We start from the raw sequence: 25272 nt of genomic DNA on the forward strand, positions 1-25272 counted from the left end.
TTGATATTTGCTTTGATGTACGAGGTGGGTGGCTGTGCCTCAAACCACAGTCATTCCCTCACATCCAGGTTCCCTCCCAGACGCGCCCGCCTGCGTCATGGCCATTCGAATCGGCTGCGTGTTTGACTGACCGTGAATTCTGGATGCCAGACGAGCTCTGCCTCGTGTGCTTCGACTGTACTAAGCCGTTCTCAGCCCTCAGGCGTCGGCATCACTGTCGTCGCTGCGGGCAGGTATTTTGTGGGCGGTGCTGCAACTCCTTCGTTGCGAACGAGGATGCCAGCCGGAGTCCTGCTGTGTGAGAGGCGCGTCCGTGAGTCACCCAGCTCCATGTTTGGGTTGCTGATGTCAGCCATGGTTGGCGACGAAACCCTCCTTCGAGTGTGCTTTAGATGCTATCAGCAGGACCAGGTAACTCCTGACTCCGTGCTTTTAAACGCCAGGAGCTCTCTAAGTCGAATGGTCAACCTTCCACTCACAACCCCCAGATTTTCCAAACTCCTGCAGAAGAGGTCAACAGTCGACGTTTTCGACGCAGCAGCCATTAGTAAGCTGCTGGTAAAGGCCTTCTGCTCCACTCCCTTCTCCTTCGCCTTCGCTGAGGAGGCAGCCGTGCACCTGGGTGTCCAGCCAAACGTAGCGCCGTGGATCTGGGAGCACCTGGACTCGCGAGCTTTTTGCCAGAGAGCCTGGCAGCGCGCGCTGCAGTTTCCGGAGAGCCTACAACGGACTGAGTACTCTGACTACCTGACCAACGCCAGCCACGTGGTGGCTGACTTGGGCGCCTACCTTTTGAAGAGCGTGCTGGTGATGGGTCGTGTAGCGGACGTACCCGCGCCGGTATCGTTGCGCTTGCTGAGACTCAGTCTTGAGATGCTTGCTTGCGTAGTAGGTGGACCGCTTCCTTTCATCTAGAATACCCGTAGGCACTCGGGCTGGGCGAGATATGCCCAGGTGACGTCGAGCCGTGACATCGAGCCGGCGGAGTCGTTCTCGTTCCCGGGGGTGACACTGCAGGGAGCCTCTGCTCAGTGGTGCCTCCCAGTGTCCGGCGCCCTCAGACTCTCCTGCTTGTTCTACAGCGGCTGTCTCGCTTACGAGTACCTGGCTCGCGACAACCGCGTCGCTCTGGAGTTCGTAATGACGCAGGAGGAAGCGTACTGGGAAACCCTGACCAAGAAGCTCGCTGCTCTTGAGGTGGACGTGGTCTTTTGTCAAGGGGCCGTGGCTTGCATGGCCGCCACAAAGCTCCGTGACGTGGGCATCAGCGTCTTCTCAGACGTGTCATCAGAGCTGCTCGAACGACTAGCAGCGACCACGGGGGGGACTGTCATCTCGGATATGGTGGATGTGAGTCGCGACTGGTCCGCACACAGCTACGGGTCGCCCGGCAAGGTCGCATTGACGCTGTGTTTGCCATTACTAACGGCGTACCGCAGGTGCTGTTCGACCCCAAGGAGGACTTCGCACCTTCTGAGGAGAGACTGGGGTCGTTCTGCAGAGAAACGACTTTTCTTTTTAAGTGTGAGGGTTGGGACATCTCGCCATAGGCTCCTCTCGCCGGTGTCAGTGTTTTGTTGTACACTCGTCTCTTGTATCGCTACTCTCAGCGATTATCACCCGCAGCTTGGAGCTGCAGCAGGAAGCCAGGTGGGAGACGGCTGGGTATGAGACAGCTTTCTGTTCGAGTTGCAGGCAGGTCCGGCTGGGATACTGCTGCCGGTGGAATCTGCGTGGACATCCGCTCTATCGCTCGAACCAGATCTTGATGTACGGACCGCGGCTGAGTTCATGCATCCCAGTTCCCACATGCGAGTGCCGGGGTGTGCGCAGCTGCTACCGAACCCCCTTAACTTCGAAGTACTGCTTCGCACTCGCCCTATGGACGTGCAGGCTACCTGGGTGCGAAACGCGCCTTTACCGCCGGTTTTTGAGCGCTACACTGATGGCAGGCGACCTGATCCCTCGTCTCTCGCGCTCTGCGGAGCACCCCAAGACCTCCCTCTGCACCAGTCCACGTGGACCTTGGACCAGTTTCTGCAGGAGCTCATTCGGCGGACTCGAGATCGCCACTGTCCCGCAGCTGGTTCCGTCCACAGCCTGTTCGGCTTGGTCGAAGTCGCCGTGGAGGACCCCTGCTGTTCCGGCCTGACGCATGCACTCTTTCTACAGGCCTTCGAATCGCGGGTGAGAGTGATGTGCCGTCCTTTGGCGAACACAGAGGCGATTCCACTCGGATTGGCGTGGACGGTGTGGTGTCCTAGCTGTTCTACTGACATCCTCTGGCATGAGGTATCAGTTGTGCAGTCCCGTTTCGCCGTCAGGTCGTTTCTGGAGCTCCTACTCTTCAAGGAGAATTCACCTGCTTCATGTGGTCATGAGGCATTCCGGCAGCACTTCATTTTTTCGTCGCAGAACCACATAGTGTCGTTCTACTGTGATATCCGAAGGACCGAATCGCCATGTCTCCTCTACAACCACCACAAAGACTTTCTGACCTATTGCGGGCCTCGCATTCAGGCACAGAACGTCCCGAACCAGCTGCAAAGTGATTGGTCGGCGTTGATGGGTGACGGATTGCTTGGGATGGTCTTTGTGGAGGACGCTTCCGAACGTCTGGTCGGTCTCCTGAAACGATCGCCGCCTCCAGAAGGCTACGCACACGTGCCCTTCCTCTTGTCGCTGCAAGCTGCAGTGAAGCACCACCGGGATGCAACTCGTCACGTATTCAGTCACATGTTGACCTCTTCCGGGGTTGACGCAATATCTGCACAACAACTGGTACTGATGACCTCGTTGCTGACAGCTCTCGTGTGCGACTCGGTCGCGTTGATGAACGTGTGCATCCTGTGAGTACGTTGGGGTTCGATTACCAGAAACGACAGTGGCTGCAGGTCGGAAAGCCACCCAGTGTTGTGCTTGCTGGCCGCCATTGACGAGCTGACGACGACTCTTGCCAGCCTAGTGATAGAAACTTTCGGGTCTTCGGTGCAGTGCTTGACCGCTACACTCCCCTCTGCCGAAGTACTTCGGCGGCTTGTCACCGCGGAACCCGACACGAAATCCAACATGGCCCTTCTGCTCAGAGACATTTCGTCAGCATGTCAAGGGCCTCGAAATTGCCTCCTCGGCCGGCCTTTCTACGTGGCGGCGCCAGAGGATCCGGGACCCATAATCGCGGCGGCACTGGTTTCCGATGAGCACGTGGGCCACATGGAGGGCTGTCCGTTCGTCGTCTGCGACTTCCCAGGAGCTCCCGAGGCGCCTCTTATGGAACTGGACTCCTGGGTCTGTGACTGGGCCAATGCCGTGCTCTCTGGAGATTCCCAACTACAGATGTCGGGGTGGCAGTTTCTCCAGGCGCAGGCTACTTTTGTTACGACTTGGTTCGAGGAGGCGATACCGATGACTCTGGCGGGTGCTTTGGGTAAATGGCGAGCGATGTCGCTGATGGTGGCGGAGAAACGTGTTGAGATCTCTTCGGGCCCTAGTCGCATAGTGTCGCAGAACCACTGTCCACCAGGCTGCTGGGCCTCGCGGCCACTCTTCACACTGGCGACCGACTGGCAGGCTACGAAGGCGGTTACCGACGCCAAGCATCGAGTCATTAGTGCGCTTCACGACGACGACGCCGATCCGGATCTTACAGTTACTCTGTCGTTTGGGGAATTTGACATTGAGCCAAAATCTCTCTTCTCCTTTTTACAACAACTGGGCCCCTTGGCTTCTCCCCGCCACCCCCTTCCACCCATCAGCGAAACCACTCTACCACGTGCTGCGTCGCAGCATGCGTTAGTCCGCGAGCAGAGCACCGTCGAGGTAACCATGATTCTTCCTAAGCATTTCCACGCGCTGCGCCACCTGCTGTGTGTAGACGACATCTCCTTGTACCGCTCTCTTCGGCGTACGACGCCTTTCAGCGGAGACGGTGGGAAGAGCGGTGCGGACTTCGGTCTTAGTGCTGACCGACGCTATATCATAAAGCAGCTCAACCCCAAAGAAGTGCGGTGGTTCCGAACGCATGGTAACGCCTTGCTGAAACGCCTGATCAAGATACAGCAGGAAAAAATCGAGTCCACCATTGTGCCGGCACTGGGCCTGTTCGAGGTACGGTACTCACGGTGCTTTCACCTTGGCTTGGCTTCAGATTTCCCGGCAAACCTGGCTGACGGAGCCCCAGAGGACGTGGTGTGGGCCCACACCACGCTCACGAATCGTCTCAACAACAGCAGTCGTTGGAAGAAGTGCTTTCTGGGTGGGTCTTGAGGAGCGTTCCCACGCAGTAATCGCCAACATTCGGTACGCCGTAGACCCCTACCCCCCTGCGCCTACTTGGCTGCCCGTATACCTGGGAACCTACCTAGGAAGAGTAAACTGCCAGCGGTGCTCTCCGATACGATGTATGCAGTTGGACACGTCGCTAAGCATGGAGGAGAAAAAGTGAGGCTGGCGTGTGACATTGACAGCGCAAAGCTCCTTCGGTTAGTCGGGTTGCAGGACTTCACCGCCGGCAACGTTGACCGCAGCATCCTTATCTTCGACGTGAAGGGGGTAGGTTGCACTCGGATGAAACCCACTTCACACGCGACCATTGGTGAGGAACGGACACAGATGTCACAGTGCAGTGCGAACCCGAACATCTGGAGGAGGCGGCTGCCCGCTCCTCCTCCGAAGAGCCTAATGGCTTTCCGTGGACCATGGTGATTCGAGAGCACGTCTTAAAGGTTGTGCACGTTCCCAACGCCAGCTCCAGTAAGGACCAAAATGCTTGCATCAGCAGTCCCTATCCTGTGGGACCAGAACTGGGTGCAGTTCACCTCGGGAGTGCCTCTAAGCCTGCCCGCAGAGGTGGTGCGCCGCTTTCACGAAGCGGTGACTTCGGACTGTAGCTTTCTGTCGTCTGTGGAGGTGATTGACTATTCACTTCTTCTTATTATCGACGTCCGCTATGGCTCCTTCACAATTCATGCGGGCCTGATTGACTTTTGCAGGTAGGACTCGCTCTGTGCCAAATTCAGGCCCTATACCTGGGACAAACAAATTGAGACGTCCGTGAAGTCGCTGGCAACCATGGTCTCTGGCATACGATCTGACCAGCGGTGGTCCAAGCCCACCGTTATTTCGCCAGAGCAGTACCAAGACCGCTTTATGAACGGAATTACCGGTCTGTGGAGGGCCTCACCGACCCGACCCATGGATTTCGAACGGCAGAAGACTCCTCCAGAGGCTACAACCCCCGAGGTGATCCCCATCAAGCAGGATGAGTGCTCATGTGACGAGTATTGGGGTGCCATGTAAGCATTTGGTGTGACAACTGACATTCATGAGGGAACCGAGAGGGAGCGGAGCCTCGCGAAGCACGCCACTTCATGGTCAGTGCACAGCTTCGTCGCGAGGGCCTTTGTGTTGCCTTTAAGGCTACTCATTCGAGACTGGAGCAGCGTCCCAAGCAAACGCTCGCGCTGGTTATTCACGGAATCCATCTTCCCAGGGTAGTTGAGGCGGCCGACGCGGTCGAAGAAGGCCTTGTGGGCTATAAGGGCGCGAAGAGCGCCGTCGATAGGAACCCCCTTATTGTCAGTGACTTGCAGCGTTGCGAGGTGGTTGTATAATGTTTTGAAGGCCTGGTACGTCCAAGCAGCGTACGTCCCAGGTTTTGTTGAAGGTGATGCGCGATCTTCCCCAATTGACAGTCCCGGGGCAAACCTGAAGTTCATCGGGGTCAGGAAGGCCACCACTGTCTTCCAGATTCGCTGCTGGTCAGCCAGTGGAACCAACGTCTCCGGCAACATTGTGCTTTCGATGTGCTTTTTCCACCACTTCATGTCAGTTTGGGACCCGATTTCCCGTGCGTCGTCCAGCCAACCTATGACGCTCTCGAGCTGCGAAATGAAAGTCCAGTTGCAATTGGGCTCAGCGTCGCGAAATGTCTTGCGTCGATCACCTGGGACTCTGTGCTCTTCATTGCGGTACAGGTTCTTGTCAATCTGCAGACCACCCCCGATCGTGATCAAGACCTGCGTTGCCTGCCATTTGTTTTCGTGCAACAGAGCGGTTACATCCGGGAAGCGAGGCAGCTTGAAGCTCATGCTTCCCAACTCTGCAACTTTTTTACCGGAGTCGTCGTGGAAGAACGCCATGAAAACCACTTGAAGGGCCTGGTGGTATTTCTTGTAGGTCAGAATGGCCTCGGCGTCAGCCGACGCCGGTGGGCGGTTGATGACCTCCTTGATTTCGAAGCCTTTAGCGGCGGCCTGTGTCATCTCGTTGCCCGGACTGTAGCACTCTTTGCCCTTTTGTCCAGTACGCAGAGCCATCAGGCAAAGGAGTTCGTTAATCTCCTTCATAATGTTGATCTTGGATACGGTCTGATCCGGCGGTTTCATCAAATTCTTTGTGGGGCAGGAGGGAACAGAGAACTCACTTTTCTGATTCAACCGTTCAATCTGCTTGGGAACCTTGGCATCCCCGACCTCGGGTAGCGGCGGAACCTTGGTGGCGAAGACCACCCCACCAAGAGCGAAGATGTGGAAACAGAACATGGTATTTCGCACTGGCACACGGTAGTCGGGATGTTGTCCCCCTTGCATGGCGTCACTCTTCGTCACGATGTCGTATTTCCGATTTCATGAACTCCATGTCAGCAGGGGAGAACTCGGAGTTTTCGAGCTGTCTCGAGGCGCGCTATGAGTACTGGGCTAGCAAGTTGACCATTACGAAAACGATATCTGAAGGTATCGTTCGAAAATTCACTGATGAGCTTACATTGGGTTTGAAACTGCACAAGGAACGTCCTTCACGAGACTTCGACTCGGAGGAGTGTACCCTCTATATGGTCGATACCTGCGTTCGCCACCTTCCCACGACTCGTGAACAGGGTGTATACTACGCAGTCGACCTCGGTGGCACCCATCTTCGGGCAGGGCGGGTACACCTCGAGGGTAAGGGCAAAGCGACCGTGAATGACGTCCACAAGAACGTGCGAGAGGACTTCTACAGCACGGAGATGCCGCAGGGGCTGGTGGACCCCAAGGCCACAGCCACTATGCTGTTTGACCAGATCGCAACCAAGGTGAGGCGAGGGCCTGAGTGAACCTAGGTTGGGGATTTGATGAACGTTCATGGGGACACTAGTGCCAAAGTCGGTTTCACCTTTTCCTTCGGAGTGCGCCATGTACGCATTAACCAAGCAGTGCTGCTGCACTGGACGAAGAGCTTTAGCACCGGACTGTTGACGAAAGACCCTGTAGTTGGCCGCGACATTGTGGCCTTGCTTACCGAGGCGTTCAAGCGCCGTAGCATGCCCTGCAAGGTGGTCGCCTGCCTCAACGACTCTACTGGAACCCTCATAACCGGTGCGTACGAATCTTCGTGGCGTGCGCCAAAATGTATTGTGGGCATGATCATCGGAACAGGCTACAATATGTGCTATGTGGAGCCCGAGGCACAGTCCTTCAACTATATCGGATCCATCATTAATATAGAGGCCGGCTCTTTTGGTAGGGGGTTGCCTAGGACGGCGATTGACTACGAGGTGGACTTGGAGAGCTCTGAGGAAGGATTGCAGCAGCTTGAAAAGATGGTGTCCGGCCTCTACCTGGGTGAGCTGTGCCGCCACCTGGTGCTCCGGGTGTTCCAAGCAGGCGTCGCTCCACTTGCTTGGAAGCGCAACAGCATCAGTTCCGAAGTTTGCCTCACCATGTTCAACGACGACACACCAGATCTCACCCTTACAGCAACCGCGCTCAAGGAGATTTGGCACTGGGATCTGGCACTGGAGGGCCGGAAAGTGCTGAAGAAATGCGTGACACTGATGGTGCTCCGATCCGCAGCCTTGGTCGCTACAATAGTGGCAGCCGTTTGCTACCGAACCAGGTATCTCCAACCCGCCATGGGAGGGATGACTGTGGCGGTGGACGGCTCGCTGTACACGCAGAACCCGCTGTACCGAGACGCGGTGAGGAGTTCGCTCTCACGGATTCTAGGATCTGAGTTGTGCGACCTGATCAAGTTTCAGTTGACGTCCGATGGAAGTGGTCGAGGCGCTGCGATCCTAGCTTGTATCGAAGACAATGCCGATTCGTGACTACAAAGACCATCCATCACCTCTTCCGCTCTTTTGACTGAGATCGGATATTCAAACTCAATGGAGGTAATTGAGGCGGCTGATTAAAGCCAGCTGCCGGTAGTTGATGGTAGTCGATAACCGGAGATTCAGGCCCGGCCTGACTACTAGAATGACGAGTCCGACTCACCGCTGCGCGGCCGGTGCTATGTCTGGCGGAAGGACGTCTTGGGAGGTGTTGCTTGGGCGGACGTTGGGGGCCCTCGCCCAGCCGTCGCCTCATAAACTTTTGACTGGGTGGCTCGGCCTGGTACTCGGGCATCGCAGGCTGCACATCCATACGTCGAGACCCACCGTAGCCTCGCAGATTCGCAGGGAGAGGTTCCGACCGCTGACGGTGCACAAAGTTGGTCTGGTAGTGTGGGCGAGTGGCGGACTCCGTCTCCTCGGAGTCTGAGGACGCTGGAAGCTGAACAATGAAGGGCTGATTGGAGTAGCCTTGCTGGGGATGGTATTCTTGGTGAGGATGGTATGCCTGTTGAGGAGGGTATCCCTGTTGAGGTGGGAAGCCGTGTTGATGAGGGTATCCGTGTTGAGGTGGGAAGCCCTGTTGAGGAGGGTATCCCTGTTGGGGTGGGAAGCTCTGTTGAGGGGGGTATCTCTGTTGAGGTGGGAAGCCCTGTTGAGGGGGGTAGAACGCAGGCTGCTCTGGAGGAAAACTGTGGTTAGCCTGGACGTCCGGTAGCAGGGGAGATACGCACTGACTGGTAGGAGGCGATCGAGGTCCCGGAATCTCATACATAGTCCGCTTCCGAGGGTGTCGCGAACCAAGGCAACCCGCGTAGTCGTCCTCCTGGTCTGTGTCCGTTGGTACACGGGCAGGTCGTGTCAAGTCATACCGGCAGTTGGGACAGATCTGGTGCGGGACGCCTGCCACAGGCAGAGGTCTTGTCGGGTCCCAATACTCTTTGCGGTCTGGATAATGGGGCGTGGTCAATTTCTTCCAAGCGACTCCCATAGCCTTGGTAACGCTTGGAGTTAGATGGACGTCCAAGTCGCGGATCTCTAGAGAGACAGATGAGGGAAACCCTGACATGTTAACGCGCAGGTGACCAACACCACCCCCGTCCACTGAGAAGGGGACATCCGACTCCGCAAGTTTCTGATTGATGACGGGCGTGTTAAGCGCGACGTTCTTCAACACGACCCCGTCTCTGGTCGAAAGCTCTAAACTTTGCCGATTGAGAGCTGGAATGACGATAGAAAGCCGCACTCACGGTGGAGATAATCTTTTAGGGCAGCATTCAGAATTTGCACTGTGAGCCGGTCCATTGCCGGCGCAAAATCGCGATTTCTACACCACTCACAGAACAGTACGCCCACGTTGCAGCTCAACGAATTCCCTAGCAGACAAAACCAACGCGTGGCCGTTGCTGGGCGCGGATACAGTGGCCTTTCCTATGACATGCCCCTCTGCTGGCATTGGCTGCAGCACGGGCGTCATTCCTCTCAGCGACGCCACCTTGCGCTGCAGCGCCTGCAGACGCAGGCTCAGCTTCGCATCCGAATCGACCTTCACCGTCAGCGCCTTCTTCACATCTGACGTGTCCATCCAGGAGCGGGACACTCGCTGGATGTCACTCTCCAACGACATGGCCTCTGACATCAGAGCTTGCACAGAGACCTTTGGGGTAGAAGGAGGATCTTGCTTTTTGGGTTGATACAGCTCCAAGGGCCCCAGAGGTGCAGGGTTGACGGCTGAAACCGGCATCAGCTTCTTTGACTCCACGTACGCCTCCAGCTTCTTGAAGGTGCCCTGGCTGTTTTCCAATTGCATTCCCGCTAGCTCCACCGAGAGAGCCCAATTGTCTTGTGCGAGAGCTTCAAGAACGGACTTCAAGCGAGATATTTCGAACTCTGCGAGGTCTCCGGTTCCGTCGCCGTGCTTCTGCTGCCGCTTTCGGTAACGGTCGACCTTCTCTGCCAAGTCCTTTATTTGCTTGCGGCACTGTTGCACGTCGGAAGTGAGTGACTCGTTCAGATTCACATTGTACCGCGCCTCCTCCCGCAGCGATGTGGTCAGTGCCGCCATCTCTCCCTCAGCTTTCCGTAGACCCTCCACCTCTGAGACCAGGACCTTCTGTGACTCCAGCTCGTAACGCACCTCGGTCCACCTTTTCTCCAGCTCCGTCTTCTCCGTCGCAGTTTCCGCTTGAATCCTCAAGGCCTCCTCCAGCTGCTTCTGCAGCTCTTCCAGCTCTTCGGTGTTCTTCAGCGTTGGCGCCCTGCCTGCCACCACTTCCAGCTCTGCCACCTCAATCATGATGAAGGGTGTGTATGACGTAGTGGTAGGCACAGCGCGTTCCAGAAGATCGAACGCGGCGTCAAAGTCGCCTAGCATCGATTCTGTGGACTGATCCACCTCATCCTGCGGCTTTTCGTCCATCAGCGACTCCACCCGATGAAACTGGTCGCGTGTCCAACTAGAGAATGTCTCAACGTCGTATCCTAAAAGCGAGCACCGAAACGCGTCCCCTACTCGACACAAAAATTCGAGAACATCAAAAGGAGTCCTCCACTTTGAACGTGGAAGCGTCACGGCGGGAACGTCCCCAGCAGACCAGGTGCGAAACATCACCTGTATCTCCTTGGCCTCCGTTGGAGGGAAGAGCCCCGCGAACGGAAGGCGCACCATACACGTCTCTATCGACTGAAACAGGTCGCTGGCGGCCTGGTCGGTGAACACCGCGCGCATCTTCAAGTCGGGTTTCACGTTACCAATGAGACACAGACCAACAGGCAGAAGCCTACTGAGCAAGGCCGCCAGCACTAAGCAGTCCACTGTGTCCGAAGAGGACACAACAGAAGCGATGTCTGCAATGCCGAGGAAGCCTTGGAGAGAGGTAGTGGCATCTTCTAGAGGTGTGCAGGGGATAGTCAGCATGCGGTCCTCGCTGAAGGAGACTAAGTGTTTCATGACGAATTCAGAAGCAGCATCCAGACTGCCCCTCAGATCTGGCGTGACCTCTAGCCTAGTCTCCACGGTTTTCATCAGCAGGTGCAGATGGAGCATCAAGTCAGCGGAAGCGCAGACGAAGTTGTAGATCCATCGCAAGAAACCTCGATCCTTGCCCACTGATAAAGGGTTCTCTGTTGCGTCGGTCATCATGTCAGTTACATGCGCTTCGTAGGCGTATTGTAGGCCCACCTGCAAGTAGCACGCTAGACGAACAACATCCAGGTTTTGGGTGTGAGCGGCTCGACCTGCCTCGTCAAGTCCCGCTTCAGCGGCCTGCACCTGGTGCTCCAGGTACACAGACTCAACTTCCGCCATGCGGGCGCGCAGGCTGCTGCCGCCAACGCTCTTGTTCCCCTTCGCAGACGCGTCTGCCAGCAACCGCCACCGGGGAGCCAGTTGCGACTGTAGCCCCTTTACGCTAGCAGCCAAGCGCTTCGTCTCGTCGTCCAAACCAGCATTCGCCGTCAGCAACGAGGTCAGTTTGTCCTTGGCTCTGGTGCTCAGCGTGAGTAAAGCGTTTTTCAAACGGCTGACTTCGGCCTTGGAAGAACCCAAATGACCTTCGAGTACGGCGACCATGTCCTGCACACTGGCAGCGTAGGCCTTCTCCACGGCGAAGGCCTCCTGGTAGAGCTGCAAGTCCTCCACCACGCCGTCTTGTACATTTTGCATCGCTTCGTAGAGATTGCGGCACTCCTCATAGGACGAGAGCACCTCGGTCAGGACCTGCTCGCGCTCGTGTAGTCTTTGGGTCAGGTCAGCGTTGACGCTGCGCATTGTCTCCAGCGCGCTGGTGAGGTCGGAGACCTCCTTCTGGCGTTTCATCTGTTCTGCCTGGACAGCCGCGGGGTTGTATCTATCGCCGGCCTCGGCATTTTGGGCACTAAGCTGTGCAATGGTGATTTCTTGCTCCAACTCGCGGGCCTCAGCCTCCAGAAGGGCAATCTCCAATCTCGATTTCAACTCCTGATTCTCGACTATAAGTGCGTCCATGTCCTGCCCTTTAATTCCATCAAGACTGATCTCGGGCAGCAGCTGCAATGAGAGGCTGCCCTGAAGCTCACATCATCGAGGTCCATTCGTTTCAAATTACACGTTTGTCACAAGCAAGCTTCCTAAGCAGCGTACTGGTATGACTGTACCTGGTCTCGGATGGCCTCGGGTAGCTCTCCGATCACGCTGACAGCGTAGCACCCTGCTACAAGTGCCCCATCGCCGCCTAATTGAATGTATCTTGCCACCCAGGATCCCTCAGGCTTCAGAAGCGCAACCATTCCCGAGAAGTTGGGCGTCGTGCACTCCCAGATCGCGTGGCGGTTGCCGTCAAGCTGCAAGAATTGGCAGTTGGGGCACCCAGACTCAAAAAACTGCTCTTCCGACATGATGACCCGGCAGACGAGGCAGGCTCGGAGCTTCAGAATGACTCTCTCCTTCTGGTCGACCGACTTTCCAGTCATCCGCTTCACGCCAGTGGGTACCGCAGCTTCCAGCTGAGGCTGGTCATCCTCGTCCTCGTACTCCTCTGGGAAGTCGTCTGCGAATGAGGCCATCGAAAATCGCTTAATTTTTGGGGAGGGACAACAGCACATACATCAGTCCGCACGCGGTCGGGGAGCAGCTCCCACCTGCATCATCTCTAGCCCAGCCTTCTGGTCGCGGTCCATTTCCTGGTCCACGGGGCCCGAGTTGTCATCCGGCCGCCGGAGCAGATGTGGCGCCTGAGACAGCGGTCTGGAGCCAGCCGCCAACCCGCCGCCCTCATCGTGGACTTCGTGCTGGGCCCTGTCGTCGTCATCCACTTCTCGTTGGAAGAAGTCGGGAGGCGCGTAAGCGAAGTGTACTCCAGGAGCGTGCTCCAACATCGACAGGTTGGACAGCAGCCGCTGTGTCAGAGCTTCCATGTCTTCAGGTGTGTTCACATTGGCCATGTTGGTCAGCGGTAGGTGCAGGTTGTACTCTGGAGCGAAATACTCGTAGTACTCGTTGGGTGGTATCGCGTCAGAGAGATCTGCGTGCCGGTTCAAGATCACCGCACTCTCGAACGCCCAAGTACGGGCGACATTCCGAATTGTGTATCCGCCGCCGCCAAGCACCAGAAGCGGAATCCGTTTCGACTGCACAAACCTAACACATTCGGCATGTCCCTTTATCGAGAGGTTGAAACGGCCCAGGCGGTCACCAGCCACGGAGTCTGCTCCGCATTGGAGGACAATGGCCCCAGGCTGGTAAACTGTGACTGCCTTATCTACCGTTGTCTTGAAGATACGTAAAAATGCTTCGTCCGTGACGCCGTCCCCCAACGGGACGTTCAGTGCGTAGTACTTGCCGCTGCCAGATCCTACGTCTGTGACGTCGCCTGTTCCGGGAAAGAAGTCCCCAAATTTGTGAAATGAGACCGTCATGACCCGATGCGAGACAAAGAAGGCCTCCTCCACGCCGTCTCCGTGGTGAATGTCGATGTCAATGTACATGACCCGCGCATGATACTTCAGCAACTCGAGAATCGCCAGGACGATGTCGTTGAGGTAGCAAAAGCCAGAGGCCTCAGCTCTCTTGGCGTGGTGGAGTCCGCCGGACCAGTTCACACACACGTCCGCTTGCATGTGGTTGAGTTTCATGGCGCCGTCAATGCTCGCTCCAGCGCAAGACCTCTGGAAGTCGTAGAGGCCCTCAAACACCGGGCAATCCGTAGCGTCACCCACGTTGAACTTCTTCAACTGAGGGGCGTAGTCCTTGAAGGCATCTCCGCTAACCTCCGCCAGGAAACTCACGTACTCACCATCATGGAATTGTGTTATCTCGGGCTCTATGGCCCTGTGAGGTCGATAGACAGCCATGTCTTTGTACAAATCATAGCCGAGGATGAGTGCATGGGTCATCCGCATCCGCTGCGGCTTCATGGGGTGCCCCGAGCTGGAAAATGTTATACGCCGTATATAAGGTGACCTACCCGTAGTAGTAGCTCCCTACGTCTGTATCGTAGAAGTACGCAACACGCTGCTTTGACATGTTTGCCAATAATGTACGAATTACAGATCTTGAGGCAGGGAGTCTGGCTGTGGGCCTTGGAAGAGCGTAGTCCACGTATCAGTAAGCTGCAGGGGACCAGGAGAGACACCCTGACGACGGGGAAGCGTCACCGCCAGGCACGGACTCACTAGCGGAAGGCCTCCGACGGTGAGGGCGACGTCGCTCACCTCCGCCTCAATTTCCCCGTCAGCGAGAGCCAACCTCAGCGCTGTGTGCTGCAATGTTTGGAGGGTATCTCCAGCTATACAATAGGGGCTGTCCACAGGGCCTGCAACGTGGAGGCCACTCAGACAGTCTGTTGTCAACGTCTTGTCGTCAAATCGCAATGTTAAACGGTTAGAGAGGATATGCTGAGATATGAGACGTCGGCCCAAATACTCGCTGAGCACGATGTCACATCCCGGGTGGATCAACGACGCAGCAACATGTTTTCTGCGAAGCACCCGCTGCAGGCATTGCTTCACCTCTGTTATAGATCTACACACCCGAGCGTACCAGAAACGGGAGCTCGCCGACAACTCCAGTACGAGGCCGCATTGACACTCCTCTCGACACCCTCGTTTCAGGTCGGACAATGTGGCTGCCTGCGGTTCATCTCCTGTCAGTGTGCGGTATAGGTCGGCGAAGTACGCCCTAGCGACCTGGTTGGACCTCGGCGACACGGAGGTCTCGCTCCAGTACCGCAAGCCCGCCAAGCGAGAGTCGGCAGCTAGTGCTGCCACTTCAGGTGCTTCCAAAAACGACAGCACCAATCCTTGCAGCGTTGTTGGCAACATCGCTAAAAATTAGCCGGCATTCATTCAGTGCGACCCAACCACGTCTGGAACACATCAACGAGCTTGAAAACGAAGGCATCAACGTTTGCCGTTGTTGAGCCGACGGCTATGGCGAAGGATAGATAGCTGTGCGGAAACTCGTCAGAATGCGCTCCGTACTTGGACAACCCGAACAAGGGTTGTGCAGCATCTTGGCTGCAAACGCGGGCTCCGGTAACGCCCCGCAGAGCTAGCATTGATCCGAGAAGATTGTGGTCCATGTTGGGGGGAAGTGCAAGTGCATGGGAAATGGTGTTCAGGCCTTCTGTGTCCAGGAGTTTGAAACCAGGCAGCTTCTCTTCAAGGGCACCTCTAATCGAGAGGCTGAGCTTGTGTCGTTCTTGGCGTAGTTCGATGAACGTGTTGAGTCCCATCTCCAACAGCGTGCAGACCACATCCACATGAACATTGGATGCCGCCCGGCCTGGATATAGAGACGCCACCGAGTCGACTAGCGAGGGGTCCGGAGACGCAACTATCGATCCTCCAACGGGCACCATGAGGTTCTTGTCTGTGGATTGCACTACGAAATCCACTCGCCCAGCGACAAGTGCTCGTTGAATCTGCTTGCAAACTACGTTACACTGAAGCCCAAATGCATTGTTGATCACCAGCGGCAAATTCAGTTTCGCACATAGCTGGGCCAACCCGACAACATCATCGGGGCACCGAGGCGCAAAGGTGCTTGTGGTGGCGACTACACACAATGTGTTGTCGGAGACGCGTTCCTTGATTGCGTTGAGGTCAGTTTTCATACACTCGCCAGCTATCTGTAGAGGGGCGAACACAGGCGTCAACCCCGCCAGCGTCGCCGCCTTCGGACACGACTTCTGGTCCATTCGCGATATGAGGACTTCGGAGCAGTGTGGGCGCGTGAGCTTCAGGCTCGCGAAAGTGAAGAAGAGGCCCATACCGGTCGCGACAGGCAACACAACGGAGGCCTTGATGCTGCTGAGGCCGCATCCCCGCTGAAGCAGGTCCAACGACAGTCGAGAGGCCAGCTTGTTGAGCAGCGAGGACCCCACTGCCTTCGGTTGCAGCGCCAGCAAGTCCCCGGACCTACCGACGCCGTGAGACCACGATTTCCGCACCGTGCAGGCCCACACACGACCTTCGCGCTCGCCTGCCGCCACGGTCTGGCCCTGAGAATCCATGGCCGACACCAGCTGCATAAACGTCTCCACGTCTTCTGGGGACCATCCCTTGAGTGGCAGTCGACGCGAGTTAAGCAGCAGTGCGAATTTTTTGTCTCTGGAGGCCAGGAGTTGTTCAGCCTGGCGCCGGTACGGAGAACCAACCCAATCCTGTAGCGCTTCCAAAGATCGTTGGAATGGCTGCATTTATGGATGAGGTCTTGTTCAGGTGCGACAAAGTGCAGGCCCACCCGCTGCCGGCAACCGGTCGCGGACCAGCAGGTTACCGCGCGGCCGAATTCCAGGTGGGGTTCTGGGGGGGCTCCCTGAGTGTGGTTCGACGCCGCCGCGGTCAAGCCGAGTCAGAGCTCTACATCAGTCTCAAATCTAGGGACCCTCCAGAGGAACGTGAAGTTCTATTCGCCGAGGCTAAAGTGCCTGTGGAAGACTACACGCTTGCGGTGGAGAAAGTGACCGACTCCACTAGGTATTTTGCGATTCGCTTAGCGAACCCGGACGGACGGTTTGCCTGGATTGGGATTGGTTTTGCTACTCGCGTGCAGGCATTTGACTTCCAGGAGGCATTGCAAGCGGGCACGACTGAGCGCGAGGTTGCCAAACCCGAAGTTGGGTCCCTAGACCTGTCTACGGGGGAGTTTCTGAAGGTGCAGTTCAATATCCCTGAGTGTACCATCCCTGAGTCTACCATGGCCGAGCCCGCGGGGAGAAGGCGAGAGGCGGACATTTCAGTGCCGTTTCCTGACGACTGCTCCACCGCAGACACTGCAGGTTGCATATCTGCTCCCGCCAAGACCAACTGTGAGGCGCCAATCCCGTCTGAGTCTGTGCGGCAACGCGAGTCTCCCATGCTGAACCCTTTTCGAAGCGACAGTTTTTACAGTGAGGAGTGTGCGTCCCCGCCTGCAGAGAGATCACTGCCGTTCACGCCGTATGTGGTGCACGTTCCCTGTTTGATGACACCGCAAGGACTCATACCGCCCCCTTGGCTGGTCCCCGCCGTAGTCACCGACCCTAAAACGGAGGACTACTGGGGCCACCTTCCCCCCATGCCGCCGCTGGAAACGTTGATTGAAAAGATGTAACTTGTGATGTAACGCCTGCGTGTGTGTGTCGTTGCCTTGATGTCCAGCAAACGGTCTCCCGACTGGATACACGTGGAGACGGGATATCCGACCTTTCTCCTCAATCATTAACATGTGTGCACAGCGAGAGAGCCGTGGATTGCGAATTCTCAGTCGAACGACACACATTATTCCTGCGAGAAGAGACATGTCGAACTTCACACGGAAAGATTGTGTTGACTGTAAAGGCGTAAGAGGTTAAGGAAACCACGAATGCAGCTCTACTTTGGACCTGTGGATCAGGACAGGTGCAATCAGTGCAATCTGCCCTCGACGCAGCACGAAGCGTCCAGCACCCATGTGGTGCATGAGAACGTAGACCACTCCCGAGGCGAGGTGATCTCGGAGCGGGTCTACCAGGATTATGAGACCGTTTTGGTCCAGCGGCCGGTGGAGATCACTGAGCGCACTGTGGAGGTACCCGTTATCAAAGATGTGGAGACCTACGTTCCTCGCATCGAGGTCACAGAGACTGTGAAGAAAGTGCCCAAGGAGACTCCGGAGTTCATCGACAAGGCGAAGGAAGTCCCCCAGAAGCGGGTTATAGACCGGTACGTCGAGGTTCCGGTAATCGTGGGGCCTCCGGTTGACAAGTACGTTCCTAAGATCGAAGTTGTGGAGAGGACAGTGGAGGTCACGAAACCTACGACTAAATGGGTTGAACGTGTTGTCGAGGTCCCCCAAATTCGAGAAGTCGTCCGATATGTGGAGCACGGTGAGGACGTCGAGCAGGTCATTCGCTACGTCCCAGAGGGCACGATGTTGGCCAAGGGACCGCCTGTAGGCGTTGACGAGAAGACGGGACATACAATGTACGCTGCTCCTGAGGAGTCAGAGTCGAAGCCGTCTTCCAAGGGACCGAAGTCGAAGACGAAGTCGGAGAGTGCAGTGCTGGACGCGACAGAGAGGGGCGCTCAAACGAAAGGTAAGAGGTAGTGATGAAATATAAAAACGTCAATACTGATGCTAACCTCCGGCAGTGATGTCGCCGATCGAGGAGAGCCAGGATGAGGATGAGGATTCGTATGAGAGCACCGACGTGAATGTGATTCGAGTGGAGGGCGAGACTATCAAGACAACGGAGCGCCCGCTGACAGTGGTCCCCGTACCGTTCATGGTACCCAAGGTCGTCAACGTGGACGTGCCGGTACCCGTCATGAAGTTCGACGACCATTTCGTTCCCGTCCCCATCCGACGTCAGATAGTACCGAAGATGATCTTCGACGACAAAAACGTCTACGAAGTGGAGTGCAACAGAGAGAAGCCGATTCTGGTGGTGGAGGAACGCAAGAAGCCCGTGCCCGTGGACGTGCCCATCATAATTCGGGAGACCGACGTCAAAGTCTACCCCATTGACCCGCACGACCTATCTCAGGCCGACATGCATGCCATGTGGATGCGGGTCAATGCTGACCTCCTGGACCTGTACCGCGAGACGCATGCTGGTCTTAACCCTTACGGCCATCCAAGCGAACCCAAGATGTTGCCTAATAACTTCGAGGAAAGCCTCATCCGACAGGACGAGCAGGAGAACCCGGCTCAGCCGTTGCCTGAAGGTGTGGACCCGGAAGACCCCATTCCGCTGCATCCAGGGCATCCGCTGCTGCTGCCTGTGCTGCAGAACCAGTGGTGCCATATCCCCACCACGGAGATGCAGAATCTGTACTCTCCTGACTACTTGCGGCTTTACAACCAGGCCATGAACGCCATCCAGGACCCCAAACCGCAGCAAGTCAACCTGAGCGAGACCCAGGCAGCCCGTTACCAGCCTTCCCCGGACGAGCAACTCCCGCAGCCGTGGGTGCACGTTTCCGACGAGCAGTACCGAAGGATGGTGGAGCGGAAGGACCAGGCCTTCCAGGCCGCGGTGGAACAGGCCACTGCTGCGCACCAGGCAGCCCAGGCTGAAGCTGAGGCTTGATTTGTCACTCGTATTCATGAAAGTTAACCAAAACTCAACGCAATCTACCTGCATGTCATGAATGCTAAATTCCACATTCAAACTCTATGCAGATTTTAGGTTTGCTTACTATGGCTTGGGGGTTGCAGGGAAGGCGGCTCTCTGTAAAGGGAGAAGTTGTGTTTGACAGGCGACCTAGCAGCCTAGAGTACGGCACGAAGATGGAAGTGCGTGTCAAGGACCCGACACGAGGAGTAAGAGATTTGGGCCGGTTCGAGGCTTCTTTGGGCGGGCCTGTCAAGTTGGATACGTTCCAGTTTGAAGTGGAAGTGGACGAAAAGGATGTCAAGAGAGGCAGCGACGTTTATAGCCTGGATGCCGATGTAATCGAGCCGAGCGGTCGTCATTGGAAAAGTTCGGGTGGCCAGGAGACGTTCAAATGGGATGAAGAGCCAACAACCTCAGCCGTTGTGGCGTGCGCACCGGTGCTGAACACTGTCATATATGGAAGCGTTAGGTTCCGACAAGGTGAACAACCTTGGATATTGAAGGGCGACTCCACTCTGCACGTAGTTATAGAGGACACAGCGCGTGCCGACGCGGTAGGCATTGAGATCGCGAGATGGGATCGCATCATCCGAGCCGGCGAGACGATAAACCCTCTGACACTCCGTTTCCGAGTGGTTGTTCCTCAACATAAAGTTCGCCTGGGCCAGGAGATGTGGTATTCCGCTAGAGCTTCACTCAGGGAGCCCGACGGTAGGCAGTGGTTCACGACCACTCACCAGCAGGTGGTCTTCACTGGGAAGCGTCGGCAGACGCTTATCGTGGACGTGGAGCAGACACGATAAAGCTTGATGAGTCTGCCATCCCAGACTGGGTGGGATGTCCTCCCCGACGGTTACTGGAGATGCTGTTTCACGAATGACGTTTACGACGTGCATTGGCGCTTTGAGACATTTGCGAAATTTGAGCATGTATCGATTGGGAAAGCAGTCTCCGCTGCTTACTTTGGAAGACCAGGGTCTGGCGGAGCTTTACAGTTCAGTGCACTCCACCGAGACCTCTGAGGCGATATCGTCGATGTGCCTGTCCTCCTGCGGCAGTACTTTGGCCACGGTAGCTCCAGGTGTGTGCTCCTTGTGGAAACTTTGCGACATGAAACCGCTAGTCAGCTGGAAACTGCCAAAGCCGACCATGGATCGGTTGAGCTCGGTTCACTTCAACCCCACAAACACTTTGGTGTTAACTAGCAACGCCTCCGGGACTGTCTCGCTACACGACTCCCGAGTGCCTGACATCGTGGCGCACTGGGGCTCTGGGGGCCGCGCAGTGCTGCGTGCGCCTCTCGAGGCCCCGCCGAGCTTGAAATCTGTGACTCATCGAGTCGATGCTATGGTTACTGATTCGCGGTTCGTATCGGAGTTGACGGCTATTGTGGCTAAAATAGACGGGTCTGTTTGGCACCACGATCTGCGGACTTTCGGGGCCTTGGCTGCCACTGTTGTCTTTTCCGAAGGCCTGGTGAGCCTCGTCGGAAACACTGCGGGTCGTCTGGGCGCGGCGTCGAGTTCTGGGCATCTACGGCTGCTGGCCTGCCCCGAGCTCGGCATCCTTCAGACGCACTCCTGTGACAAGCCAAGTCGGGGCGTGGCCCTGAGTGAATCTGCCCCATTGGCTGCTTTCGCCCTGGAGGCGGGCGCTGTCCGCATTTGTGACCTGGCTCGCGGAGGGTGGCGTCAGTTCTCCGGCGGAAAGACAGCGACCTCCACAGATTTGGAGGGCCTCATATCTCGTTGCACCCAGCCAGAGCGAGTGCTCCCCGCCTGGTCAGGGAGCAGGCTGTTGGTTCCCTCGATACGCGGACTGGCTGTCTATGATGCCATCGCGGTGCAGTGGCTGACGACTCTGACGAGCGAGCCTGTGACGCTGGTGCACTCCTCTGGCTCGCTGGTGGTTGCTGCGAGCACTTCCGGTCTACATTCATGGCGCAAGGTTACCTCGTGATTGATGGCGTGTACTGCGCAGACACATCTAGAAGGCTGGGATCACAGCACACTTTCAATGCTTTCTCGTCAGTCTTGGGGGGGAGACCCTCAGTCAAGGACATGTCAAGGGCCTCCAGCTTCGCAATGACGGCCGCTGCTTTCTTTTTAGGCAGCATTCGCGTCCAGCGTTTCCGAGCGAAGAAGATGTCCTTCTCGAACCGCTCTCGGAACGTCGCAGCGTCCATACCGAAGTCACGACAGGCCTTCATCAATTTTTGTTGGAACGTTTCGAACTCTGCCTCCGATGAGACCTGCTGCCAATGTGCAGACCAGAACGCCACGAAGGTTTCCAGCGCCAGGGCAGGGTAGACGCGGAACTGTGTATGTCCATGCCGTTACTCACGTCGACGAGATCCAGATGGCGGCACATGTCCACGGCTTGCAGCAGCTTTTCTGGCGGAGTAAGGTGAAATCTGGAACACTTGTTGGAATTTTCCTTGTCGGCGGAAACACTTGTCGGCTTCTGAAAGCCACACATTTGCTTCTCGTACGCAATGTTGATCTTGTCTGCGACAGAGCCCTCAGATACTCCTGAGAGGGCCGCTTCGAGCTGGACCCCAACGTCGAAGGGCGTCCAAGAGTGGGTGCTTGAGGGTCCGTGCTGTTTGTGGATGAACCGACGCAGGGCCGAAAGGTCCAGTCCTGCGCGGTCCTCTATGAAATCCATTGGCGCCTTGAAGTACGCGAGCGGAAATCGAGCCTGCAGCACATGGTTTGGGACCACGAAACATCCAAGGAGAACAGGTGGATTGGTCTTTAGTCGGGGAACGCTCGCCACCACAACCTTGAAAAGGTGCGTTGGAGCAGCAACCGCATTTCGGCCGAGGACGCTGTACGTTATCGTGTTCTGCGTGTCGTGTGAGGCCGCATCTCACTCGGATTCTGGTCCGATTGTCTATGAACTTCGTCAAGGAGTCGCCTACCTCGGGGGGGTCCGCTCGAACAAAGTGTGGCGTCTGTAACGAGGCGTGGTCCTTAACGAATGACTCGAATTTGTCAGGCAGGTATAGAGGCCCTGATAGCACATGAACCGTCTTGTAATGTGCCAACAAACAACGGCAGAGGAACTCTAGCAAGCGCCATACTCCAGCGTTGTTCTGGTGGAGCTGAGGCAAGATGTTGGCCTCCAGTCGGAACGTCAGATCCATATCTGTCTGGTCGTTCTTGTGGTTTCCTGCCGCTGCCATGTGCCCCCGAGTGAACCCCGAACCCAGGTAGTCGTCGTTCGCTGCCCTCCACTGTCTGAAGCCGTGGTTGCAAGATGCGAAGATGCTATCGCGTCTGTTAGCAACAGGCTGCAGCTTCTCTGCAGTCAGCCGTTCGGCCACCCATTGAGGAGTCTTCATAGATGGCGAGAAGGACGCGAGGTACGCCTATGTTGGCAGCATTTTGACCTCACGTTGTTGAGGTACAGGTGATCTGTCGACGGCAGCTGTCTAGAGGGAAAGTGTTGAAGAACCCTCCTATCTCGTACACGCACGTTCTGAAGACAGATATCGTACCGTTTTGGAGTCGGACGACATCTGAAGAGGTGACAGAGGTTCATCAATTATTTAGTTTTCTCAGAGGCGGCCGAATCAACCCCCCCTCATCTCCGAGGAGTCTTCGAAGTGCGATTGTCGAGGGCCACCTCGCTCTCTCTCTTGTTGGAGCTGGGAACGACGACGGTCGACGCTCGCAGCCAACGAGACAGGGCAACAACCAAAGACTCCACGACATGCTCGACATGGGCGAGGCGCGTGTCGAGTGCAATTAGCTGCTGACGGATCTGCACATCTGCTGGCCTCTCATTGAGGTGCTCTGTCGGCTTCCCCTCGAAGGATGGACCCTGTGACCTATCATCGAAACTCTCATAGAAGGATTGGCGCTGAGCTGTCCCGTCGATGGCCGGCCGTTTTGCTGGTTTCTCGTTCTCGTCAACGGATGGACGCTGAGCTGGTCTCGCATCGAAGGACGGCCGTTTCGCCAACAATCTGGCATCAAGGAACGGACGAGCATCAGCAGCGTTATCGGCTGGGAAGCGCCGGTCCCACAGGATGTCTGGCGTCAAACGGGACGACGCGTAACCCATAGAGGTGCTAGCCAGAGCGGCGTACGGCTGGTAGGAGGCGTGAATGCCGATGTGTGGAGGTTTGACGTCTCGAAACAGCTGCATTACCCTAGAGCAAGCTGATTTAAGCACCTTGATGTCGTTCTTCTTAGAGTCCTGGTGTTCAAGATTCAGAAGTACAGGACAAAAAGACCGAGAGGCGTGGTCAAGTCTCACCACCCAAAGGGCCTCAGCGCCTCCAGATTCCGACGTCAGCTGTATACTGTCGGACAGAATTCTAGTTCTGCCAGTCTCCGAAAATGTGACCATCCGCAAATCAGGCTCCGCCCGCACAGCGTTCAGCAATACGCGCTGCATCTCCTCGTTCAAGACGTCTCCGTCCAAATGCAAACACACGCTCTTTACACCCTCATAACTGAGGGGTGCTGCAGTCGCGACCGTGAGCCCCCTACGTCTCAGCAGCCCACGTCCTTGCTGATTCATTGACGAGCTGCAGCCACCTGCCCGCGACATAACATCCAGAACCTTCCACAGGGCATTTTTCCCAGGAAGTGGCACGACAAGGCACACAATACGTGCCGCCATAATGGACGAATTTCAAGAACAGAACTTTGATTTGCGCATCAAGGAGCGTTCCAGCGCCAGAGCGTGGTGTTTGCCATCGACGTCAGATCCCAGGTCCTTCGCGGATAGCACGTACGCCAGTCTAAACTGCGACAAGTCAGATCACGCAGCCATTCACTCTTTCACTCCAACCGCCGTCGTTTCCGTTCCGACTCCAAAGTCTCCTCCGCGTGGTCGTGCAGAAGTGTTGCACTCGCAGCTATGGGGTCTTTTCTCTCGTTCTCCAGCGGATTGTAGATCTCTGAGCTGGGGAAGTCAGAGCTTTGGACGCTGTCAGCATTGCAGGGTGCGGAGGAGTTGGCGGGTGTGGACGTGTCCAAGACTGCTTGGAACATCTCCCCCTCTTCGGTGGTTAAGGCACTCATGGCGCTGGTGCCGTTGTAGCTTGAATGATCGGACGTACCAACGGGCGGTGCGAAACTGGAGGAAGCGTTTGCTTCAGGCACTCCTACTCGTGGGAAGGGCTCAGCCAAGGCGGTTGGGCGCGGTACGGGTTGGAAAGCCGGGTCCATATAAACATCATACTTGCGGTCGGCCTCAACGGAGATGGGAGAATCTGTGAGGCTCATTGAGCTTTTCACAATGGAAGTGTCAGCAGAGTAGTCATCATAGTTTCCCCGAACAGAAGGCTCAGTTATTGGAGTCAGTGGCCTGGGTAGAGGGCTCTCTTCCGCGGGACCATTCTCGTAAGCGGCCGACTCGGCGACATCGCCGACCTCCACGGCAGTCACCGGGTTGCACGGAGGGTCAGCCAGCTCCTTCCAATTCTCGGAGGTCTCGAGCGCCACGGAGGTGGCCAGTTCTTTCATATCAGTTACCTCCTCCTCGGACTTCCTCGCCTGCACATAGCTTGACTGTGCACCCCTCGAGTTCGTATCAATCTCTGCCTCCTCGTCGAGCTCCCTCGCCTTCGTATCAATCTCTACCTCCTCGTCGAGCTCCCTCGCTTTCGTATCAATCTCTACCTCCTCGTCGAGCTCCCTCGTTTTCGTATCAATCTCTACCTCCTCGTCGAGCTCCCTCGCTTTCGTATCAATCTCTGCCTCCTCGTCTAGCTCCCTCGCCTTCGCGGGTTCCTGCATCTCTGTAGGCTGTTCCATGCGCGGTGTTTCCTCCTTCCAATTCCGATACGGCTCCACAAGCCATGAGACGAAGGGCTTGAGAACTGCTTCTCTCTCGTCTTTCCGGATGCGATGCACCGCAAATACAGCTAGGAGCGAATTAAGCTCGTTCATCTTCAAAGCGCTGCAGAACTCAGATATCCGCGACGCTTGTTCCCCCTGGGCCTCCTCAGGGTAACCATGGAAGTCATATATGGATGCCAAGAGGTCGCCTGGGTTGTCTTTGACGCCGAATAGTAGGTTGTGGATCAGCTGCAGTAGGTGCCGCCTGGGACGTCTCTGGGTCTTACCCACGAAAACGGGCACGTCTCCCAGCCTACAGCCT

The 25272-nt window shown here is 56.4% G+C and overlaps 14 protein-coding genes across 30 annotated transcripts; 5 read left to right on the top strand and 9 right to left on the bottom strand.

The window, feature by feature from the left end:
• Positions 1–15: 15 nt before the first annotated feature.
• Positions 16–5298, top strand: KVP17_000072 (uncharacterized protein; the record flags this gene model as incomplete). 5 transcript variants are annotated; one of them, XM_068515897.1, is made up of 13 exons in its annotated part: positions 16–24; positions 51–298; positions 327–888; positions 916–1350; positions 1377–1524; positions 1551–1650; positions 1677–2849; positions 2877–4255; positions 4284–4440; positions 4467–4594; positions 4621–4752; positions 4781–4991; positions 5019–5298. In XM_068515897.1, the coding sequence occupies 13 exons, from the start codon at positions 16–18 to the stop codon at positions 5296–5298; spliced, it is 4962 nt and encodes a 1653-aa protein (XP_068371441.1). The 5 variants fall into 5 exon arrangements, with proteins under 5 accessions (XP_068371441.1, XP_068371444.1, XP_068371443.1 ...); XM_068515900.1 differs by lacking the exons at positions 16–24; positions 916–1350; positions 1377–1524; ... (6 more) ...; positions 4781–4991; positions 5019–5298 and having other exon boundaries at positions 277–915; XM_068515899.1 differs by lacking the exons at positions 16–24; positions 51–298; positions 327–888; ... (7 more) ...; positions 4781–4991; positions 5019–5298 and having other exon boundaries at positions 1810–2853.
• Positions 5299–5321: 23 nt separating this feature from the next.
• Positions 5322–6590, bottom strand: KVP17_000080 (uncharacterized protein; the record flags this gene model as incomplete). Of its 2 annotated transcripts, none has more annotated exons than XM_068515989.1 (1): positions 5322–6590. In XM_068515989.1, one exon carries the CDS (start codon positions 6588–6590, stop codon positions 5322–5324), a length of 1269 nt encoding a protein of 422 aa, XP_068371459.1. The 2 variants fall into 2 exon arrangements, with proteins under 2 accessions (XP_068371459.1, XP_068371460.1); XM_068515990.1 differs by having other exon boundaries at positions 5322–6542.
• Positions 6591–6628: 38 nt separating this feature from the next.
• KVP17_000074 (uncharacterized protein) lies at positions 6629–8086 on the top strand (the record flags this gene model as incomplete). Of its 3 annotated transcripts, XM_068515927.1 has the most annotated exons (2): positions 6629–7072; positions 7100–8086. In XM_068515927.1, 2 exons carry the CDS (start codon positions 6629–6631, stop codon positions 8084–8086), a joined length of 1431 nt encoding a protein of 476 aa, XP_068371447.1. The 3 variants fall into 3 exon arrangements, with proteins under 3 accessions (XP_068371447.1, XP_068371448.1, XP_068371446.1); XM_068515928.1 differs by lacking the exon at positions 7100–8086 and having other exon boundaries at positions 6629–7093; XM_068515926.1 differs by lacking the exon at positions 6629–7072 and having other exon boundaries at positions 7112–8086.
• A 16-nt stretch (positions 8087–8102) lies between these two features.
• KVP17_000063 (uncharacterized protein) lies at positions 8103–9397 on the bottom strand (the record flags this gene model as incomplete). Of its 2 annotated transcripts, XM_068515794.1 has the most annotated exons (2): positions 8103–9313; positions 9343–9397. In XM_068515794.1, 2 exons carry the CDS (start codon positions 9395–9397, stop codon positions 8103–8105), a joined length of 1266 nt encoding a protein of 421 aa, XP_068371424.1. The 2 variants fall into 2 exon arrangements, with proteins under 2 accessions (XP_068371424.1, XP_068371423.1); XM_068515793.1 differs by lacking the exon at positions 9343–9397 and having other exon boundaries at positions 8103–9161.
• Positions 9398–9428: 31 nt separating this feature from the next.
• Positions 9429–12163, bottom strand: KVP17_000070 (uncharacterized protein; the record flags this gene model as incomplete). 2 transcript variants are annotated; one of them, XM_068515865.1, is made up of 2 exons in its annotated part: positions 9429–12119; positions 12149–12163. In XM_068515865.1, the coding sequence occupies 2 exons, from the start codon at positions 12161–12163 to the stop codon at positions 9429–9431; spliced, it is 2706 nt and encodes a 901-aa protein (XP_068371436.1). The 2 variants fall into 2 exon arrangements, with proteins under 2 accessions (XP_068371436.1, XP_068371437.1); XM_068515866.1 differs by lacking the exon at positions 12149–12163 and having other exon boundaries at positions 9429–12077.
• A 36-nt stretch (positions 12164–12199) lies between these two features.
• On the bottom strand, positions 12200–12634 carry KVP17_000083 (uncharacterized protein; the record flags this gene model as incomplete). The annotated part of the gene is made up of 1 exon (XM_068516036.1): positions 12200–12634. One exon carries the CDS (start codon positions 12632–12634, stop codon positions 12200–12202), a length of 435 nt encoding a protein of 144 aa, XP_068371463.1.
• A 42-nt stretch (positions 12635–12676) lies between these two features.
• KVP17_000071 (uncharacterized protein) lies at positions 12677–14093 on the bottom strand (the record flags this gene model as incomplete). 2 transcript variants are annotated; one of them, XM_068515870.1, is made up of 2 exons in its annotated part: positions 12677–13997; positions 14035–14093. In XM_068515870.1, the coding sequence occupies 2 exons, from the start codon at positions 14091–14093 to the stop codon at positions 12677–12679; spliced, it is 1380 nt and encodes a 459-aa protein (XP_068371439.1). The 2 variants fall into 2 exon arrangements, with proteins under 2 accessions (XP_068371439.1, XP_068371438.1); XM_068515869.1 differs by lacking the exon at positions 14035–14093 and having other exon boundaries at positions 12677–13921.
• Positions 14094–14113: 20 nt separating this feature from the next.
• Positions 14114–14890, bottom strand: KVP17_000073 (uncharacterized protein; the record flags this gene model as incomplete). Its single annotated transcript, XM_068515915.1, has 1 exon — positions 14114–14890. One exon carries the CDS (start codon positions 14888–14890, stop codon positions 14114–14116), a length of 777 nt encoding a protein of 258 aa, XP_068371445.1.
• A 20-nt stretch (positions 14891–14910) lies between these two features.
• On the bottom strand, positions 14911–16269 carry KVP17_000076 (uncharacterized protein; the record flags this gene model as incomplete). Of its 2 annotated transcripts, none has more annotated exons than XM_068515938.1 (1): positions 14911–16269. In XM_068515938.1, the coding sequence occupies one exon, from the start codon at positions 16267–16269 to the stop codon at positions 14911–14913; it is 1359 nt and encodes a 452-aa protein (XP_068371451.1). The 2 variants fall into 2 exon arrangements, with proteins under 2 accessions (XP_068371451.1, XP_068371450.1); XM_068515937.1 differs by having other exon boundaries at positions 14911–16101.
• KVP17_005204 (uncharacterized protein) lies at positions 16260–17165 on the top strand (the record flags this gene model as incomplete). Its single annotated transcript, XM_068515010.1, has 1 exon — positions 16260–17165. One exon carries the CDS (start codon positions 16260–16262, stop codon positions 17163–17165), a length of 906 nt encoding a protein of 301 aa, XP_068371469.1.
• A 252-nt stretch (positions 17166–17417) lies between these two features.
• On the top strand, positions 17418–19125 carry KVP17_000077 (uncharacterized protein; the record flags this gene model as incomplete). 3 transcript variants are annotated; one of them, XM_068515941.1, is made up of 2 exons in its annotated part: positions 17418–18129; positions 18185–19125. In XM_068515941.1, 2 exons carry the CDS (start codon positions 17418–17420, stop codon positions 19123–19125), a joined length of 1653 nt encoding a protein of 550 aa, XP_068371454.1. The 3 variants fall into 3 exon arrangements, with proteins under 3 accessions (XP_068371454.1, XP_068371452.1, XP_068371453.1); XM_068515939.1 differs by lacking the exon at positions 18185–19125 and having other exon boundaries at positions 17418–18140; XM_068515940.1 differs by lacking the exon at positions 17418–18129 and having other exon boundaries at positions 18187–19125.
• Positions 19126–19211: 86 nt separating this feature from the next.
• Positions 19212–19955, top strand: KVP17_000069 (uncharacterized protein; the record flags this gene model as incomplete). The annotated part of the gene is made up of 1 exon (XM_068515851.1): positions 19212–19955. One exon carries the CDS (start codon positions 19212–19214, stop codon positions 19953–19955), a length of 744 nt encoding a protein of 247 aa, XP_068371435.1.
• Positions 19956–21100: 1145 nt separating this feature from the next.
• KVP17_000078 (uncharacterized protein) lies at positions 21101–23787 on the bottom strand (the record flags this gene model as incomplete). Of its 3 annotated transcripts, XM_068515953.1 has the most annotated exons (4): positions 21101–21469; positions 21496–21999; positions 22028–22525; positions 22783–23787. In XM_068515953.1, 4 exons carry the CDS (start codon positions 23785–23787, stop codon positions 21101–21103), a joined length of 2376 nt encoding a protein of 791 aa, XP_068371457.1. The 3 variants fall into 3 exon arrangements, with proteins under 3 accessions (XP_068371457.1, XP_068371455.1, XP_068371456.1); XM_068515951.1 differs by lacking the exon at positions 22783–23787 and having other exon boundaries at positions 22028–22498; XM_068515952.1 differs by lacking the exons at positions 21101–21469; positions 21496–21999; positions 22028–22525 and having other exon boundaries at positions 22741–23685.
• Positions 23788–23948: 161 nt separating this feature from the next.
• Positions 23949–25215, bottom strand: KVP17_000065 (uncharacterized protein; the record flags this gene model as incomplete). Of its 2 annotated transcripts, none has more annotated exons than XM_068515796.1 (1): positions 23949–25215. In XM_068515796.1, a coding segment is annotated over one exon (1267 nt), but the record flags the coding sequence as incomplete, so codon positions are not given. The 2 variants fall into 2 exon arrangements, with proteins under 2 accessions (XP_068371426.1, XP_068371427.1); XM_068515797.1 differs by having other exon boundaries at positions 23949–25061.
• Between the last annotated feature and the right edge of the window lie 57 nt (positions 25216–25272).

Source organism: the organism of the source record quoted next (assembly GCF_019968985.1).
Source record: "MAG: Porospora cf. gigantea B chromosome Unknown PgB_NODE_84_length_43949_cov_119.755, whole genome shotgun sequence".
NCBI classification, from domain to species: Eukaryota; Apicomplexa; class Conoidasida; order Eugregarinorida; family Porosporidae; genus Porospora; species Porospora cf. gigantea B.